Below are 19,827 nucleotides of genomic sequence, written 5' to 3'. Positions count from 1 at the left end.
GTATCATTAGTCACATGACAATTGGGATTACGTCTTTACTTTGCATCAATGTATTTCCTGTCACAGGGCTGCTGGTAGGAAATTTTATCCAAATTATCAAAGCCCATGTGAGTCAATAAATCAGGGTCCATACACTCACAATCTCTCAATATTCAAGGACTTTTTCAACAATTTTCAAGGACTTTTGGGGGTCAAAAATAACATTTTCAAGTCATTTTTATGATATCACAACTGATCATATTGTCATTTTTGAAAAAATTGCAGGTCGATTATCAATTTTCCAGGACTTCCAGGAGTATATAGACCCTGTAAATGTATCAGATCTTGAGTCAATGAATAAATATCACAGCCACTATAATACAGGGACACCCTCAAATAACCATCTATCTTATACTAGACGTAAAGTTGTGACACTACGGGGACACTCATAGATGATCATCTGTATTCCAGATTGACAAGTTAGGACAGTACTGGGACACCCTCAAATAACCACTTCTACTCAGCAAGTTACAAGTTGCAGAGTGAGGAGAAAACTCACCTTGCTCAGCAAGATGTGCCAGCAAAGCTATTGTCTGTATGGTTTTGCCAAGTCCCATCTCGTCGGCTAGAATCCCGTTCAGCTTGCTCAAGTGCATAGTGACTAACCAGTCTAGACCTATGTGCTGATATTCACGCAGCTTGTGACGCAGTAAGAAAGGCACCAGCGTTTTCACCTGAGTAGTGGACAATGTGTAACCGGTTGGCTGGATGCTCTGAGCGGCAGCCGCAATGTCCGTGATTTCCTTGTTGGGACCTTTGCCGTCTGAGTCAACCTGGTGATCAAGGAAATATTTCGTTTGTCTCTCAAAGTCACTAGAGTTAAAGAAACCTGAATATGTGAAGACAAATCAGGGTTCTCGGCAAGAAGATATTAATTGGTTAGCCACCCCTCTGTGTTTTGGAGCAATCTATTCATATGTTAATAAATGTATAAAAAACACATTTTTACAACAATAGAATATGTAAATCATTGTTAAGTAAATTGAACACTGCAAATCATTGCATTTCAATAAACTGACCACTTATGTAAGCATAGTCAACACATTTCTGTTACTGTTATATAGATATCCGCAAATTTGAGATGATCAATTAAGTTGACCTCATTTACGCATATCTACGTAATGTACTTCTGCCTGTATTTGACCTAATATTGTAATAGAGTTTCTATGAAGTCAATGGCAGCATTTTGATGTTTGGCATAGCCTAGAAGTATATACCCATTGAGGTTCTTTCAGGAGAAGTCTACCTTACCTTGCTTTCAGATGGTTCATCATTTTCTTTGTCTGGATTGATAAGGTACTCCATACCAATGTCAACAAGTTCACCTTCCTCATCAACACTGCCCTCGTCTTCTGATTCAGACTCTGGAAAACCAACCAAAACTTTCCATTCAAAAAAAAGAAATTTCGATTTCAAAAAATTTCACAAACGTCCAACATAGTACATGTATCTGTCTTCAGGATGCTGTCAACAGCCATGTTGGGTGGGATTCACTTGTAATTTTGATAGAGCATGTTCTTCCAAATTTAACTTGTTTAGCTGTCTGGTAACTTCAAGCTAATTTTTAGCAACAATATTGAACACTCAGTCCTTTCAATGCCTTTTATCTTGGACTTTCATTACATGTCACCTGCTTTCTTTTATTTTATAAACTTTCAACTTTTTTGGTTGCTGATGAATGGCTCATCTATTCTAGCCAAGTCCATCAGATCAAAGAGATGTAACTTCAGAAAGTCTGGGAGTCACTTGTTTTCCTGTACCCATGGAGCAGCATGGGCTAACTCTTTGGAGCTGACAATTAAAGTAAGTTGAAATTCAGTCATGCTCACCTTCTGATTGACTTTCACTTTGGCTTTCCATGATACTGTCTTCTTCACTTTCATCATCACTGACAGTTGGTACATCAAAGTCTTCATCATAGGCACCTGCATATTTCTTGATCAACTCTTCCATTGACATTTCACCTGGGATAAAAATACGTGAGACATCTTTTCAAAATTTTGCATGGCTAAACTGGACAGCCGTTGCATTATATCAAATTATTTGAACTAGTGTCAGCCTTTATATTATAAGAAGGGTAATTCTGGTAAGTTACCAGGAAGTTGGTTCAATATGGCATAGTGTCAGATGAACAGAACTGAAAATAAAGGCACAGACCTGAGGGCTCAGGTCAGTGTACAGGAAACCATCCACCATTTTTCCCCCGCCCCATAAGAAAAAATTTCACTACTTGCTACAAAAATTTATATCGGTCAGCCAGGTAATTGTGCAAGACTGTGACATTTCAGGGAAAACCAATTACATTCTGTGATTTTTTTGTGTGAACATATCTAACAGTTGAGATCCACTTGAAACATGCTTGAATCAAAACATAGATATACTGTGTGAAGTTCAAATGCTCACCTTCAACATTGAGATCATCTAGTTCTTCTTTATGGTTAACATCTCCTTCTTGCTTCTCTTGTTCTTCAATAGTGTCCTCTTCATCAAACACTGCAGTGAAACCACACACGCTTGTAAGCATTCACACCTTGGAGGTAGATCATACTATCAATACTATCACTCATGAATATTTCAGTGTTTCCACCCAGAGTTCTTTTTATGAAAGCAACTTTGCAAAAGACCTTTGGTGAGGAAGTTTGCTGTACGGCCATTGCCACAACCAGTCAAAAGTGGAATAGGGATCTTGACTGGCCTTGGTAATATGGCCAAGTGATGTGCACTGTCTAATGTGTATGCAGAGATTTTAACCATACACATATGCCTCCTTTATCAGAACTTTGCATAAAAGAAACTACAAGAAACAAGACACAAAGAATTTTTGATGCTCGTATCTTATTAAAGTAGTTAAAAATCATTCATTTTTCGTGTTTGTGCTGATAAAGCTCCATTTCAAATTACTGATATACATTAAAAGTATGAATATATAATTACTTTAAGAGAAGCTGAAGTTCCATGCTTTAAAGAAAATTGGTAATCTCATGTAATAAAGCTTTGGGAAAGTCACTGATGACACATGTTGAAAATTACCTTGGTCATTTCCTTCCTCATCTGTCGGTACAAACTCATCATCTTCTTCATTCTTGTCATCCTGCAAATGACGTGAATTTTCAGTCAAATCAGAGCTTCAGAACTTTGGACAACCAAAGAGGCTATATCAATTCAACTCTCCATTCCACAACTGATACAAGCACAATTGCATAAAAGAAAATTTAAGGTGAATTGTCGATGTGCAAGACTAAATACTGTCTGAACACATGCATTTGATTGTGTACCTTATCATCAGAATCTTCATCACTACTCTCCTGAATACTGGCCGGCTTTTCCAGGATTTCCGGCGGCAGTTTCTTCAGTAGTTCTTCAATTGGCACCTCACTCTCCTTCTGTAACAGCTCAATTTCTTGGTCTTTCTCTTGATCCTCTTTGTCTTCTTGCTGCTCTTCCACGTCGATGGTTTCCTCATCATCAGATTCTTCCTGCGCTGGCTCAAAGTCTGCATCTGATTGGCAATCGGAATAGCGGATTAGTTGACAGTGATGTCAAATGCTTACTACACTGACAACAACCAAGTTTGTAACACACCTCATCCGCAGTCTGTATTCTAATTCGCCAATTGATAGTCACGTGGGATGCGTTCTTTTTGTGCTGATCCACGTAAACGACGTCATCAGGCATCATTCGTTTAAACTGTTGCCTGCCAGGCATCAGTTCTGAAAAATGATGCCCGCTGACGTCAAAAACGATATTTGACGCGAACGCGGACCGGAATGTAAACAAAGATGTCGTCTGCGGCCGATCGAAACGATAATCCAGAAATTTCTTGAAGAATTGAATGCTTTGGTTTCCAACAAGGACTCGATACGGACAAAAACTATAATCAAAGGTGAATTGAACGTTTTGCAGAAGTATTGCGGTCTTTTTAGGAAAAACTTTTTCTTACTGAACCACTCCAACATATTACATCATAGACCTACCGGTACATGCGACAAGTTTTGTGTATAGTACGTTCTTTGCATGGCTACGGATGAGGTGTGTTACAAAACACATATTGACTGGCATGAGGGCAACAGCATACGTCTTTAACCCCTCGGGCCTGTGAGTCACCCCAAAAAACAGACTGTTTCCCTCGGCCTACGGCCTCGGGAAACAGTCTGTTTTTGGGGTGACTCACAGTCCCTCGGGGTACAGACGTATGCTGTTGCCCTCATAGCCAGTCAATATGTGTATAATGATTTCTAATCCAGAGCTAACTTAATCTGATCTTTTCATGCTACAATGACTGGCAAATGTGGATAACATAAATTTGACAGTTTTATTAAAAATTTTAATGGAACAGTTTTGCCTGTATCTTTTGGGACATTCCTTTTCCCCAGCGCAATCAGTGGAGATTACTTTCCAATCGGAGCACTTGATATGAAAGGTTATTACACAATCAACTGATATGAGTTTAGCATGTTGATTCACTTGATTCTAGGAGCATGGGGGTTCATGAAAGCTCTGACAGCATGTCACCACGGGAGGAAACTTCACTGGAATTGAATCGATTTGGAACTACTAATAAGGAGGCATGGATAAATCCTGTGGTACAGTCAGATTATATTATCAGGCACTCTCTGACTCTGTTAGCACAGCAACTAAATATAGCAAACACAATCACAGAAATCATTTGGGGAAAGAAATCATATCAGTATTCATTGGGATTGGGTTGCTCCAGAGTTCAAGCATGATGAAATTTTGGCAAGCAATTTCCATTCCTCCGTGATAAGAGTTTCTTGAAAGCAATCTCACACACACAAACACACGTCGCTGCACATATTTCAAGTGACTTAAGACTATGAGAACTAGGATATGACTGTTCATTGCCAGTATAACACAGGCTGAGATGACCACCCATTTTTTGAACAACAGCTTCGTTTGTTACTGGGCTACTCATACCAGGATTATTTTTTCCTTATAAAGAATATTTAGTGTAATATCACTTTAACATTTTGTGGGTCTTATTAGCCACCTATTCTGTAATACTTATAAACTGTAACATACTAAAATCAACCACTGGAAATTAAAGCATAACTTAACATGCTAAATTTGTGAGCTCTAGATATCGGCGGGCTATGAAAGGCAAGTCTCTGTAGAGCTATCAACCTAGCTTTAAAGCCGTTTACATCAAAGTTTGAGGGGTACAAGCAATAACCAACACAAGATAAAAAGCAACTGCAAACAAACGTTTGCATCTGTCCTACTAACAACTAAAACTATTTCAGTTTACCATGAGCAAGGACAGATGTGAGAATAATCCTTCAAAGCTGAATTTCCTTCATAAATTTATCAAACTAAATTATCGAGGCAGCATGTGACTCCTGCACTTTTCCTAGAGTTGTATTTCAACACACAAATAGGAGCTGCTAAACAAACTTACAGAAAATGGGAGGGTGAAAATTTGTAGCTTTTATACCACTATGAATTGTACCTGAGGCTATCTATGGCACCTGTATAGATATGTACAAAAACCTCCCTGAATACATACATACACATATACGCACATGTAGAATGTAGGCCTATCAACTCCCATTGCCATATACATATAGCACACAAGGAGCTAAAATAATGTATCGAATGATAGTTGTCAAAACTCGAAAGGAGAGCAAGATAGACTACAATCACAATATGTAACACTCACCATCTGCTCCGACGTCACTGGCAGATCTTGATGGACTTGAAGCAACAGAGCCTTGGCCTGATCCATGTGCACTAAGTGAACCCTGAGTAAGACCTTCAGTGAGCCATGAGGAGTATTTCTCCGTCTGCCCTACTATGTAATTCAAGTGAAGGTCTAAAGCCTTTTTCCTCTTCTCTTCTAACCTCGTTTGTTGTTTATATTGCACGACCTGGGTCAGGGGTGAAAGGTCACAACTAGTTACAAATCTCACACAGGTAGCGCTAACCCAGGTCTACTCAAGGTGACTGCTATGGTTAGTTACAGACATTGACGAATGAGAAATACTTTGGACTTGGGAAGTGAAAATGTGAAGTTGCTGTATAGAACATTCTCTGTACTGTACAGAGAAAGGAAATCATAAAATATGTCTGCTTCACCAGAATCAATGGTGAATATGAATCGGGAAAATTCTTCTGTTGTCTCTTTAATTTGCTCTCAGTTGCAATTTTCCTCTGGGTTTTTCCATATCTATCTGTTTCATGTAGGAATGATAATGTGATCAAAATGAATGTAAAGACACACATACAACAGTACAGGTTAATTGAAAAGCCATTATGACTTAACAGGGTCTGATAAAGTTTGCTAAAACAGTCAGCTGTTATTGAAGTTAAAAGACTGCTACCGAAAGCCAACACATTTGAGATTTGTTAGCAGGTAGAATTTGCATACTGAGATAGTACAAGGGCTTGTTGCAAAGCATTCACGTTAGCGCAGTACTAGATGACTACAGCAAGCAGAGAATACTAAGCTTATAATTTGGCCACAATCTGATGAGATAAGACAATGTGAAGGAATGTCATATCATAGAGGGTATGTGGCACCACTGTCTCACAACACAACTCTGCAGATCAAATCAAAACAATGGACTTAGCAATTAGGGAAACCATTCCGTGTCATTATAAGAGAATTTCACCGATGTACTTATTGCACAGTGACCCCTGATATTTATTATTTGAATGGTGTAATTGGTTTTTTTTACAGAAAGTCTAAGACATTAATTTCAAGGCATGTACTACCTTAAGCAACTTTGAAATGTGAATTATTTATGTTTTCAAAGTGCAACTTGTTATGAGTTGTGTAGGCCCTACGAATCCAGGTGGGATGGGGACTGAAATGAGTACACTACAAGTTGGCAAACTGGTACAGAACCACTTCCAAAGAACAAATTTTGCAAGAGAAGAGAGAAATAAGAATACCTTTTCTATATTTGCCCAGAACTGTTTGATCTCCTTTGATATTGTACTGGCAATTCGTTTCAACTTTTGTACTTCTTCCTTTTCGGCGCTGTCCTCCTTCTTCCTTTGCTCTGAGAAGAACTTGGCCACCGATCTTGACAACTGAATAACAAGAATTGACTGAAGTCACATTCTGACACACCCGTATTTATAATATACAGTCTGTTACACACAGCACTGTATTGCCAGAGGAATTAAGTTACAACGACATGGACAAAGTCATTAAAACACATCTTTCCAGAGACAGGAATCAACTGGAAGAAAACATTACTTTGAAAATGTTACTTTTCACTTTGCCAAAGCAACAAGTTCTCTTATATAGTTTTTTCACGAAAGAGTGACACTTCCTTCATCAGTGGTTACAGATGAATACTTTACTGAGAACAAGAAGATGACTATGGCTGTATTACGATACATCAATACCATATTCAGGGAGTTGCCCTCCTGTGTGAAGTCTTTGAATGAACGTTTCCACACGCTCTGCATCACAAACAACTGAGATACTGATGCAATCAATATGGTATTGGCAACAGAATTAGTTGGTCAAATAAATCTTTTCACAGTGTAACCGTGAAGAACACTATTCATTCCATTTGGATTCATAAAATGCAAGTTGAGTACCTTTTTAGCAGCATTTTTCTTCCACTTTCTCTCCTGGAGGAAGTCATTAGCTAACCACTGCATTTCCTCCAGCAAGAAATCCCATTGTGTCTTACAGCGGGGCGGTTCCTGTACTCTGGGTAGTCTCCTGGCCGACCACAGGCCTTCTTTCCTCAGTTGAGCTATCCTCTGCATTACTTGTGCTTCCTGTAATCAAAGCACAGGTAAGTTTACAGAGTTCCTCTAAACATGATGAACCAAGTACAACCATGTCACTGAAAAGTTTTTGATTTTCACTATCAGACAAAAAGCAATGGAATGTCCTGTATCAACTGTTATTTTCCATGAAAGATATACACAATTAGAGAATCAACCTGAAAAATTGCTTTCTTCAGATGGTGAAGGCTTTGCATTTTTCAATACAATGATAGCAATTGAAATGAAATACAGGCAAAATCTTATAGCAATATTCCTGAACTACTATGGTCAGAAATCTGAAGTAAGAGTTTTCTTTTTATATTAAAGTATAGGTATCTGATACTGAAATAAAAATAAACAAACACTACGATAACACTAGAGTGTAACCTCCCAATGCCCCCCCCCCCCCCCCATATTATATGAGCGAATGACAAACAAAATATTTTGATTACCGGAAAAATAATCCTCACATCCCCCCTCCTTGAACATTCAAGTAATCAAACATTGCACAGCACATTTAACATTCTCCAGAAATAAACTTCCAATCACCATAAATGCTCATATGAGAATATTTGAAGGCATACCTGTTTTGCTCTCTCTACAATTTCTTCTTGAGATCCTATCGTGTAATCATAGACTGCTGATATTGAGTGTTGTCTAGTGAGTAGTCTCTGGTGTGACGTTGGCGACAGCGGTGACTTTGGCAATTTGGTTGTTGGCTGTACAGATGAGGTTGCGGCAGATGTGGTGGCTGTGGTGGATACACTGAGAGGTCCAGCAATGCTGGTTGTAGTAGCAGTTACAGCTGTGGTAGCTGCTAGAGTTGTGGTTGTTGTTGCCGTGGTCACACACGTCATGGTTTCTACAGCCTGTGTCTGCACACTCTCCACTGAAATTTACAAATTCGGAATTAGAATTAGTAAAGTCAATTTTTCAGATACACATGACTTTGAAGTTTCTTCTTTGGTATCAAATATTTTACATGAATGGATATTTGGCAAGTAAAATTTATGGCCTCAGTGCATTACACTTTGTTCAGAACTACTTTTATTCTGAATTCTCATGCAACTGAAAAGATGGATTTTGTGACATACCTAAGTCTTGGTACTGGGTGCTAGTATAATAGTTCATAATATAAATAAGTGAATTCAACCATTAATTACTGCTGTGAACATCAACCCACTTCACAGCAACTACTTAAAAGACCAAATGCTGTTTTTGAAGACTATTTTTACCATCAAAATCAATCATTATCAAGAAACGAAAAAATGTGGTTTTACTGATATATTTCATTTGATTTTGATGACACATTCATAAACAATGAACTTGCATATGGGCAAAATCTGATGAAAAAATTTCTTTTTTGGAATTAACAACAATTTGAAATGTACACATTACTTCCTTGTTTTCAGTAACACCCATTTGGAATGAATCATTTACATAAGAATAACCTTTCAAGGGACCATGGAGAATTACAACACACATGGGAAATGAAACTAGTGATGTTTGACCACAAATCCTCTCCCAATAACTCAATGTTTGGGAGTGTGAAAGTCTGACAATGAAATTGTCATTTGAGCTTCATGAATTAAAGTGCTATATATAGCTGAAATAGGTTGTCGTAAATTTAACTTGCAGACAGGTTTTTGAACAATAAACATTTCAAAACAAATCTGAATGGTCCATTGTCTCATTCTTTATTGTGAGTTTCCATACATACTGTAAATATTGAACAGTTGCAATACAAATGTAGTGATGGTTTTAACAATACCAAGGTCCAACTCTGATGGTATGACTCCTAGCATGACAATGATTGGAAGGCACTTGAGCTGTGACTGATTAGAATATACAATTGCAGCTCTTCTAATGTGTTTCATTCAATCAGGGAAAATACAAACAGCTTTGATAAATCGTTTGCAATATAATGTTCTCTGGTGTTGTGAGTTTGCTACTTGAGATTTCACAAGATAGGAAAAGCACAGAGCAGGCAAAGCAATATAATCACATGGTAACACTAATCCTTTTTCACGCAGAGGATTACATTTCACTATTACCATCCCAATTTTATAGTTGAATGTATGCTGATGACCTTGCAAATCTGCAACAAGTTTCATTTGATTCAATATCTCATCTGTACAGGGGCTATCAATAGTCTGAAAATGGATGTTTACTTTTGAAATATCAAATTATATGAGTTACTTGCAAGTGTTTTAAAATTTAATGGAAATTTTGTTATATTTTGACATATCTCCGGACCACATTAAATTAAAAAAATAGTAGCTAAAAAATCAACTTGGTAAAAAAAAGAAAATATCCCCAGTCATTTTCTGGCAACAATACATCAGCATAGAAGAAATTGTGAGGAACATGACTTTTTTGATCACTTACTTCATGTATTTACTGTTTGTTAACTTCTTATCTTACCTTTGTTAAGCAATGGTTTCAGTGCCTGTTGTTGTTGTTGTTGTTGTACTTGACCAGTGGATGCTGATGAACTCAGGACACTGGCTGGATTTATTGGTGTGACCGGCTGCTGCTGCTGCTGCTGCTGCTGGACTGGTTGAGGTGTGCGCAGGGTCACTGCATTCTGGACTGGTGTGACGGTTGCACCTTGGCTGATCTTAAGCTGTGCTTGTTGTGGTAAAGAATGCTGAAGCTGTGCTACTCCAGTAACTGCTGAAATGCAGGCAAAAAATCATAAATTTCAAAAGAAGCACCTTTTACCATTTTTTGAAAATACTGTGGTTGGCATTTGATCTGTATCGTGATGGCTACAGTAATTTCCCTGAAAGTACCATTGTAATATTTATTGTGTTCAGTTTTTAGCCACACAATAGACAAATTCATTGGTGTTTCCACTAATTTTGCCTAGCTACTTCCAATAAAAAACTTTCTCAACAAATGAAAGCAGATACACCTGTGAACACTAATCCATATCCTTAGATTTCCTTAGTAGACTATCAATGAAAATGTGCAGCCTTTACAAAAATTTACACGTAAAAATGCTACATGTGTGATGCTGTAAACTCTGGTACTAAATTTTTAAAATGAACAAAAATTGTCACTGTACAAAGCTGATCCAGACTGTAGGTATAATGTCAACATGGACAACCCTATAGATAATGTTAATTAGTGTTCAGACCTGCACCTCCAACACACTAATATGTACCCTTTCCCAACACAGTGGACGTCAATGTATCCTAAAAGCTGCAATATGTAAGCCTTACCTACACAATCTCTGATCTCTTATTTCAAATGCAGATAATATAATGCATAATCGCCCCATGAAGATAGCATTACATGTAATTCTCCCTTCCATTTCCACAGCACAATATATGCCATACCATTCCTATTATCAATGGGCTTGACAAAATTGACTAAATGAAACAGCATAGGAAAAGACATTCAGGTATTGAATTGTTTGGCACATTTACGGTAAAACCCTATTAAGGTCAGCCATTCAAAATCAGCATTACGTGAAAACTCGGAGTACGCCTACCAAGACAATTGCTGAGAGAGACAATGCACTGCAGTGACCTTCACAATCACACTATCAGGTCAAGCAAAACACATTTACGGAAACTGTATTTATACACACTTTTTTAGGGTGCAAAATCTGTGGAAATATAGTATGCGAAAAACTGTTTGCTTTACAAATTTTCACCAACTTGACCTTATAATAACAGGTGAACTTGGCAGGAAGGAGGTTTCTGTCAAGTTTCTGTTGTTAAAGTATGGAACCAAATTTACAAAACTCTGTTCTGTCACACCTATGGGGCATTGTCCTTTACAGAGCCTGATGATATTCACAAGACACTAACTTAGATGAAGTTTACAAGGTATTCAAAAACGGGAAAAATAAGGACAGTGTGTTATATGAGCCTGTGCTTGTCAAGATTCTGCAGGACAATAAATGTCCCTACAGGATATTAGATCTTGACATGGTAATTTTAATGTCGCCACAATTTGATAAGATAAGACGGGGGAAAAACACAGATATGTGAGGTGTCTGATCTTTGTGGGTATTTGGCATGAAGCTGACAACCAACAAGACAGACTTACATGGTATGGGTGATACCATGCCCGGCTGAAGTGTGACATTAGGTTGAGGACCGGTTGGGAAAACTAAACCACCCTGGGCTTTGTTGGCATCCAAGGCTGAAGGAAGAAAAAAAAGAAAAAGAGGAAAGTATATTATTTCCACTCGGAAGGATGAAATGAACTGATGAACTCACATATATGGGTAAGCAAGCGTAAACAGAGGAATGCATCAGGTAGATGTAATTAATAATTGATATGCAGGAATTAGTACTTGAGAAATTGTTACATGTAAACAACAGAATGAATGCTACAGGAATGTACAGAAAGGAGGGAAGAGAGTCTGAGAGAAATAATTTTACACAGATGAGCTTGTCCCAATAGCATGCAAGTGAGTGCATTAGTATGATCACTACTTTTAGGGATGGGATATGGCGATTATCTAAGGAATGATGTGAAAGAAGTTTGCAGGTGAGACAATGAATGAAATACTGAGACATGCAGAACTTAAAAAGAATTGCTTATATGAAATTCATGCTTCATACAGGCCCTCCACAAGACACTAAACTCTCCCTCTTTATTTTCCATTGACTAGCTACTCCGTCGAAAATCAAGGACAACAAAAAGGAAAAAAGAAAAATAATAATACAAAAATACTCTTGTACATTTAAAACTCAGAAACCATGCCACAACACTACCACAGTATCACAAAACTAACATTTTTGACTTTTTTGATTTTTTTTTTTTGAGTGCGAGAGAACATGCTGCAGATTGCTTCCACCAACATAGAGGACATTTGTGCAGCCACCGAGGACCACGCTAAACAAGAATACCTGACTGAATAAAGGCCTGTCTCCTCAAAGCCCCAAAGTCAATCTTACTGTAGGTACTTGTGGTAACTAGAGGCAAGACTAGAGGCATACCGGCTTGGAACTGGGCCTGTTGCTGCTGCTGTTGCTGTTCCAACTGCTGCGACAGTACTGATGCTGCTGGTGGCAACTGTGTGGAGATTGCAACTGGAGTACCGACTGGCATGTTACTACCAACATTCGTGATTACTTTTACCTATCAGAGGATAGTATATACCAAAGAAATAAAAATGTTAGTTGTAGTAATGGTCTATAAAATTTAAAGCAAACAGCTTACAAAAATTACAGGTTTGTCAATCGTCCATGGTCTCCTAGGAAAATTATGCTGTGATCCTTTGTTTTAAAAAGTTTTATTTTGGATATTTGGATATTGGAGACTCCAAGAATCAACGTGTACAAAACAAGTTGCTCAAGAAAGGTGGGTCACCCTAGAAAATCTCCATGAGACATGCCCTGGAACTAATGGTGCATTAGGAAATGCTATTCAGGGAACTAATTCTGATAATTGATACATAAGATACTGATGAAAATCATCGTCTTAAAACATACCAGATTTGTCAATGCTGTGGAATATTTTTAGTTCTGCTAAAACACCCATGTGAATGTGTAATTTATCTATACAAAAAGACTGTTTATTCAACGACACCAAAATAATTGTTTCTGTAGAGTTCACAATTTCATGCACACAGCAAAAGAGGGATCACACAAAATTCTGTTTAAGCAAAGGGCCATCAAGATCTCCCAACATTCAATTTCACTGTCCTGAAGAATTCTGAGGAGGCAACATATGGGGCACTGAAATGGACTGCCATAAAAGACAATCACATATTCATCTTTGGGGATAAAAGTTTGACTAGAGCAGATTTTTTCATGGTTATGTGCAACGGTCTTCTCTATTGGTTGGTGTGGGGTACATTAACATGGAACATAATTTTTAATAAATATATGACACATTAAAAGAACTATTTAACATTTTTATGATTTTTTGATTCAAAGTTTCATTGTCCTCTTGTTCTGTGACAAAAGACTACACAAGAAAAAAATACTGCATGAAGAAAACAAACAAAACTTTGTACCTCATCATTGATAGTTTGTTCCTCTTCTTCGCTATCTCCATCCAAGTTTTGTGCTTTTAAGAATTTTACTAACTGTGGGGTTGGACGCTTTTTCCAGTTATGATAATCCATCATATTACCCCCAGTTTGTAAGAAAAATAGTTCCATAAGTCTTTCATTGTAGTTCTCTTTGAGAGTTCGGAGTTCATTCTCTTTGTGCTCAAAAACTGTTTTTCTCAGCTGAGCAACTTCTGAGTTTGCTGGAGGTTTCTCCTCCACAGATTTAGGTTGGGTTTTTCTCATAACCACTGGACTTTGATTAGGGCTTGACCGTACAGGGCTGGTTTGCATCAAATACCCACTGCCTGATATAGGACTAGTTCTGTCAAAGCCTGTCCTGTTTGTTGGACTGTAACCTGTACTGCTCCTTCGTTGCGAAGTCACCTGACCCCCTAAGTGCAGTCCCTGTATACTATGTACATTTTGCGTTGGACTGAGTCCTGGACTGCTGAGGGAGGGCACAGTACTTCTAGACGGGCTATGACTTTGTCCTGAGCCATGATGGTGTATTGTCCCAGCTGGTTGTTGAGCTGGGGATGGCAGAGGCTGAGTGGGTATCCGTTCGCGAGATAGTTGCAACTCTCCATCTGGGAACATCTTCCTTGCATCCTGGAAAACAAATTGGTTGTGCCCACTGCTGGCAGGACTGACACTCATTTGACGCATGGCAAGTGAAGAAGGGTCGATTAAAGCTCTGGTCGGACTAATGGGTATATTCAGCATCGCATTGACTCTTTGCTGCTGCTGGGTCTGGTGCTGTAAATGCAGTTGAGTGAGAGCTATACTGGCTGGCGGACTTTGTTGTATACTAGTGGTAGTCGTTATCTGTGGGTGCATGGTAAAATTGGGAGAAGTTTGTCCCAAATGCCGAGAGGTCAGAGCTTGTGCTTGAGGACTTAGCTGTTGTTGGAAGGTACCTGCAGGTGGGGATGTAGGCGTTGTTTGTGCAGTCAGCTGTCCCAAATGGTAGGGTCTGTTGTGTTGACCAGTTGTCAAGCCGATATTCTGGGTCGGTACATTCAGAGTCTGAGCAGTGCCTTGCAGTGTAATACCCTGCACCTGCCCAGCGCTCATATTCAGCATGTACTGCTGGAGGGGACTCTGCTGCGTCAAGAATGATGGTGACGTCGGCAGGTCTGTCGGTGTTGTCATGTCCCCCGCGCCAGAAACCGGCTGATTGTCGTACTCCTGTGCGCCTGACTTGCGGCGAAGACCCCTCCTGACATCATTCGGATCGACGCCTCGACGCATGCCTTACAACAGGCCACAACAGCCCTGCAAGAGACATGAGAGGAAAAGTAAATATTTATCGCTGTACACACTATGAAACATTTTCGAGAAACAAAAACTGGGATCACACTAAATTTCACTGTGAATACGTTTCGGTCGATTGTTCAATCGCGCCACTTTTGAATGAAAACTTGCGATTCTCAATGTGGACAATTTTGCACACCAATCGGGGTTTCCATGCACGGAAATAACTTACAGACGAAACAACAGGTACGTTGACACGTCAAAGGAATACTGCAGTTGGCAAAGTGAAAATCCGGTAGCTGTCGCAACGCAGCAAGGCTGCGAAAGCATGCACACACGAATGCACTTAGACAAGCCAGAATGCTTTGCGCGGCGGCCATATTTTGACGCGATGAGCTGCTACACCTACCTGGTTTTTAGTTACAATTTTCGCGATGAAAAACAGCCCATCGACGGGCCAAAACCCTCCATCTAAGTAGTTTAGAACATTAGGTAAATAATGTCGCCATTTTTGAATAGTTTTCATGTGTTTTCAGGAAGAAATGTAGCTATATTAACAACGCATAAAACACAAAGGCTACCGCTGTAAAAATGGCGGAATCCTATGAACTGCATAAATTATGTTAATCTTAGGGCTTCCTAACCTTTGACCCATGGGTCTGATGTGTCAACGTTTTTGATTGGATGATTGGAATGTCCATTCATTTGATCAAAATTTGCAAAAGCTGTGTGGTCAAGGCTTCGGCCCTCTTGTGATTGTACTTTCTCCCCCTCCCATACTGACGATATTTGACAGCATCACAGGATCGAAATCATACGATAATAACGTTTTATTGTGCAGATAGGATAGTAAGTGTTTCGTTCCTAGACATACTGCATGTGTAACGCCAAGCCACGAAGAGAAATGGTCTGAAGAAAATACACATGGTAACTACTATACTGGAAGATGAAACTGTTACTAGTAGCCTACACGGAAACTTTACATGTAACAGGGCCTAGTGAAAACAAACCAGTACACCTCGAAATGCATGGGGGTGGCATATTTTTAACCTCGTGCCGGTGCGATAGAATCCGGGGACAGAGTACATGTTGCTAATACACTGCTAATAGTTATGTCATTTGTCCCGTTTTATTATTTCCTTTAATCTTATCCCTTGAGCTCAGAGTTGGATGTCCATTGGCTAGATATGCATGAAAATCGGGCGGGGGATTTGAAAACGTGGAACGCCAAAAAAAAAAATCAACATCCTGACCACCAACTCTAAAGACCTCATATGTCGATTCAAAACAGAAAGACAAGACGTACACAAAATATTGTGATCACGCAGTCTGGGAATGAACTTTTGAGACCCATCATGTAGTAGCAACAGGTTCCAGTTACATGTAACTAAACAAACAATCACAACCTCCCAACGTGATTTAATCGAATGCGATGATCGAGAAATAACAGCAATTTGAAGTACCCATGATACAGCAGATATGATACAGCAAGGCACACCAGACCAAAAAGGGGGGTTCTCTCGATCGGGAGATTTCCTAGAAATGTTACATGTGGTTTGATACTGCTATTCGATGACAGCTTTTTTTTTCTCTGAAATGAAAAATTTCATGTAAGTGACAATTTGCTGTATGTCTTTTCTACAGACAGTATCAATATTCTTGAATAAATGTGAAAATATGCAAAGAAAGCAATGGTGAACTTTTCAGAACAATGATCAACCCTCCATCAAATTTTATAATTAACATACTTCAGATACTTGTATGCACTTTTCTGAATTCGCAAATGTCTATTTAATCATAGACCTCGAGAAAAACGTTTTTCTCGAGGGTCTATGATTAAATTGCGCAGAACTATTCGATTAAAATAAGTCGGGAGAAATTCTAGATCTCCTGATCAGGAGTTCAAATTTTCTCCCGATCAGGACAAAATCCTTCCTTTGGTCTAGTGTGCCTTTCTGTGGTAGGCCTAGATCTGTGTCACACAAATGGAATATTGGTACTTCTCCGAAGTTCTCGTAGATCCGACAGTCAGATACTATATACTATATGTAGACTGAACTGTCTCCATCTAGAAAAGAGATTGTTCCATCATGTTTGCAGCCTCGTCGATTTGTCAATATCGGAAACTCTCTTTTGAATCGATCTTTGAAATGATATCGTTGGAAGCATACCATCGAGTAAAGAAAGACAATTTTATACTCCTTTTTTTATTTTGACAACTTTTTAGCATAATGCAGTGCTACATCCGGAGGTTTACGATGCAGTTTGACAAATCAATACGCAAAAGCGTTTCTTGATGCGGTTTTCTTAACAGGTAAAAATACAATTTACTTAAAAAATTTGTTATCAGCCATAGGCAGAAATGTGTATCAGTCATTCATACAAATTTCCTCTGGAGGTGTCGAACCCGTCCCAAACTCCAATTGGAATTATATACACAATCCTGTTTCGCTGTGTTACAATAACACCAGTTTTAGATTTACCTTGACCTACTAAGGAACGTTTGATAAAATCTTGTCTTCTGACTCATGTTGTTTCTTAACTCTCTATGATTGTTGAGGCGTTTGACCCATAATTTTGTGGAAATTTTAGAGTTTTGGAAAGACTCCCGGTGTAAAACTCAAACGCTTTATTCATTAGGGAGCTTTCATTTATTACGAGGGGTGGGCCGGGGGAATTTTAGGGAAGAGTCATATTCTGATAACCTTTCCTGGCGAGGGTCAAATTGGTAAATTTTACATTAATTCTTAAAGTGAATACAAATTCACAGTATTCGAAGTAAAGGTGAAAAAAGTACTGAATATAATAAAACGAGAACTGCCGATAGCTGAAGGGAAATCTAAACTTAATACAGCTCAGAACTTTATTTTCACAAATTTCACTTGAAGCTATCATTACCTGCTTTAAAAACTACATGCATCAGAATAAATATGGCAATGCATACATATTAAAGCTAATAGCTCAATATCAACACCAAAAGAACACAGAGGAAAGAGTTGCAAGTTTAAATGAATGCTTTATGAGCCATTGAACCACTATGTAACAGTGTCATTCTGAGGAATCATCACTTGACTGGACTACTTCTAGTATAGGACCCTGGCTATCATCACTTAATGTTTCGCCACTGGCTTCATCAATCAAACTGAACTTGTACATGGGAAGGAGACGGTTTGCTTCTGACATCTGACTTTGGTAGCATCATTATGGCCGCGATGCTGGCACATGATTGTCTTGTTTCTGTCGGGGAATTCTGAGTTTTTTCACCAACGTGGTTAACTCTTTTCTGCAGTGTGTTTTCTTTCCTTTTGTTAGCTTTTCGTCGATTGTGCTTATCCATTCTCGCGAGCCAGAGCAATAATTTTCGCTCCGCTGACCTTTTCGGCGTTGGGTGATAAGACTCGCCGAAGAGGGCGTGGTGTACTACGATGTGCTTATCATGCATAATTTTTTTCTTCTTCCCTGCTTGGCAAAAACCGTAATGTGTCGTTGTTTTCTTAAATTTCCCCAGCAAACTGTCACATTCCTGTTGCTAACTTCTCACACCATCCAGATATTATATAAATGCTTATTTGGTTATTGAACACACAGTGCTGGCATTTTAGTTAGCTGGATTGTTTACAACTTGGAAACACGGTATCATTATTATACGATGTTCGTCTGATTGTTTGATGTCTCCTATAGATGAAAAATCCATCAAAATAACCGAGTGTCTGGAATAACTTAGTATTTGGTAATTGCATGCACGACCTGTCTGTATCAAAATCGATTTTTTTTTTTCAACGGCACAGTAAACTAAAATAAGGATAGGGGAGGGTCATGTTCAACAAGTTTGGTGAAGGGGAGGGTCATATTTAAGAAAAAGAAATGGGGAGGTGAAGGACAATATTTCAAACTACCGACAAGCTCCGATTTTCTTCGGCCCCCCACTTATGATAAATGAAAGTTTCCTTACGAAAATTCATGCGGTGGGACTTTTTGTTTTACGTCTACTCGTAAGCCCTAAAACTCAGAGTTTATCCTGGGGTATACTCCGAATATTTTCATTGTAACTCCAAAAGTTGTTAGGGAACTTCAACTGCACCAGTCTATTACAAAACTTATGAAATCAAAACTCTGAAAAGGCTTAGCCTAACGACCGGGTCTCCCCTGGTTAAGTTCACTTAAAGTTGAACAACATACATACCACTGTCGTCCGGGGTCTTGACATATTTGGGGAATATCTTCCAGTCTTTTTTATACTATTGTTCTTTTGCATGTGGTTTAAGCGTTTCCCATGTTATCGAGCAATGTATAGTTTTTTTTTTTGAACGTCGATCCATGTTTGTAGATTTTCTTCATGAAAAAGTGACCCATCCGGACGGCCAATTTCCGCACACCTTCTTATGGGAGTACGTACCCCCCCACCCCCACCCCACCCCCGTAGCATCATCAGTGTCCAGGAAGGACGAAGCATGTGTGAACTTCACGTGGTGAAGTAAAAACCAAAAGCGTGGGACTGGCCACAATGCACTCAGTGAGTGACGTTACTAGTACTTCGGTTTTTATTTCGTTTTATTTCCCCGTTCATATAACTTTGTCAACTACCGAATATCTGGTGCAAATTCACACCTGGTTTTCGATTCGTAAATACATGTAAGACTGTAAATTCGAATAATTCCTCACACAGGTAGGTAATTTCTTATACCTCCCTGCTAACAAGTATCATAATCCTGTGCTCAGTTTACCGACAGGGAGCGCTACATTATACCCTGAATTGACAAGTG

General features: G+C 38.9%; 1 protein-coding gene across 1 annotated transcript in view; it reads right to left on the bottom strand.

Moving 5' to 3' along the window:
• The window catches only part of LOC139146004 (helicase domino-like), a 55,423-nt gene extending 39,753 nt beyond the window's left edge, over window positions 1-15,670 (bottom strand). The window contains exons 1-15 of the mRNA XM_070717452.1: window positions 15,474-15,670; window positions 13,772-15,085; window positions 12,660-12,891; window positions 11,851-11,946; window positions 10,213-10,464; window positions 8,373-8,677; window positions 7,612-7,797; window positions 6,952-7,092; window positions 5,717-5,924; window positions 3,315-3,538; window positions 3,070-3,130; window positions 2,443-2,532; window positions 1,869-2,003; window positions 1,291-1,403; window positions 539-812 (exon numbers count right to left, since the gene is read on the bottom strand). Coding sequence (XP_070573553.1) covers window positions 539-812; window positions 1,291-1,403; window positions 1,869-2,003; window positions 2,443-2,532; window positions 3,070-3,130; window positions 3,315-3,538; window positions 5,717-5,924; window positions 6,952-7,092; window positions 7,612-7,797; window positions 8,373-8,677; window positions 10,213-10,464; window positions 11,851-11,946; window positions 12,660-12,891; window positions 13,772-15,061 — 3,607 coding nt within the window. The 5' untranslated portion in view covers window positions 15,062-15,085; window positions 15,474-15,670. The remainder of the gene's footprint in view (window positions 1-538; window positions 813-1,290; window positions 1,404-1,868; window positions 2,004-2,442; window positions 2,533-3,069; window positions 3,131-3,314; window positions 3,539-5,716; window positions 5,925-6,951; window positions 7,093-7,611; window positions 7,798-8,372; window positions 8,678-10,212; window positions 10,465-11,850; window positions 11,947-12,659; window positions 12,892-13,771; window positions 15,086-15,473) is intronic.
• Window positions 15,671-19,827: the final 4,157 nt, after the last annotated feature.

The sequence above is a fragment of the Ptychodera flava genome, chromosome 12, assembly GCF_041260155.1.
Source record: "Ptychodera flava strain L36383 chromosome 12, AS_Pfla_20210202, whole genome shotgun sequence".
Taxonomy (NCBI): Eukaryota; Metazoa; Hemichordata; class Enteropneusta; family Ptychoderidae; genus Ptychodera; species Ptychodera flava.
This window is presented reverse-complemented; position numbering and strand designations above follow the sequence as displayed.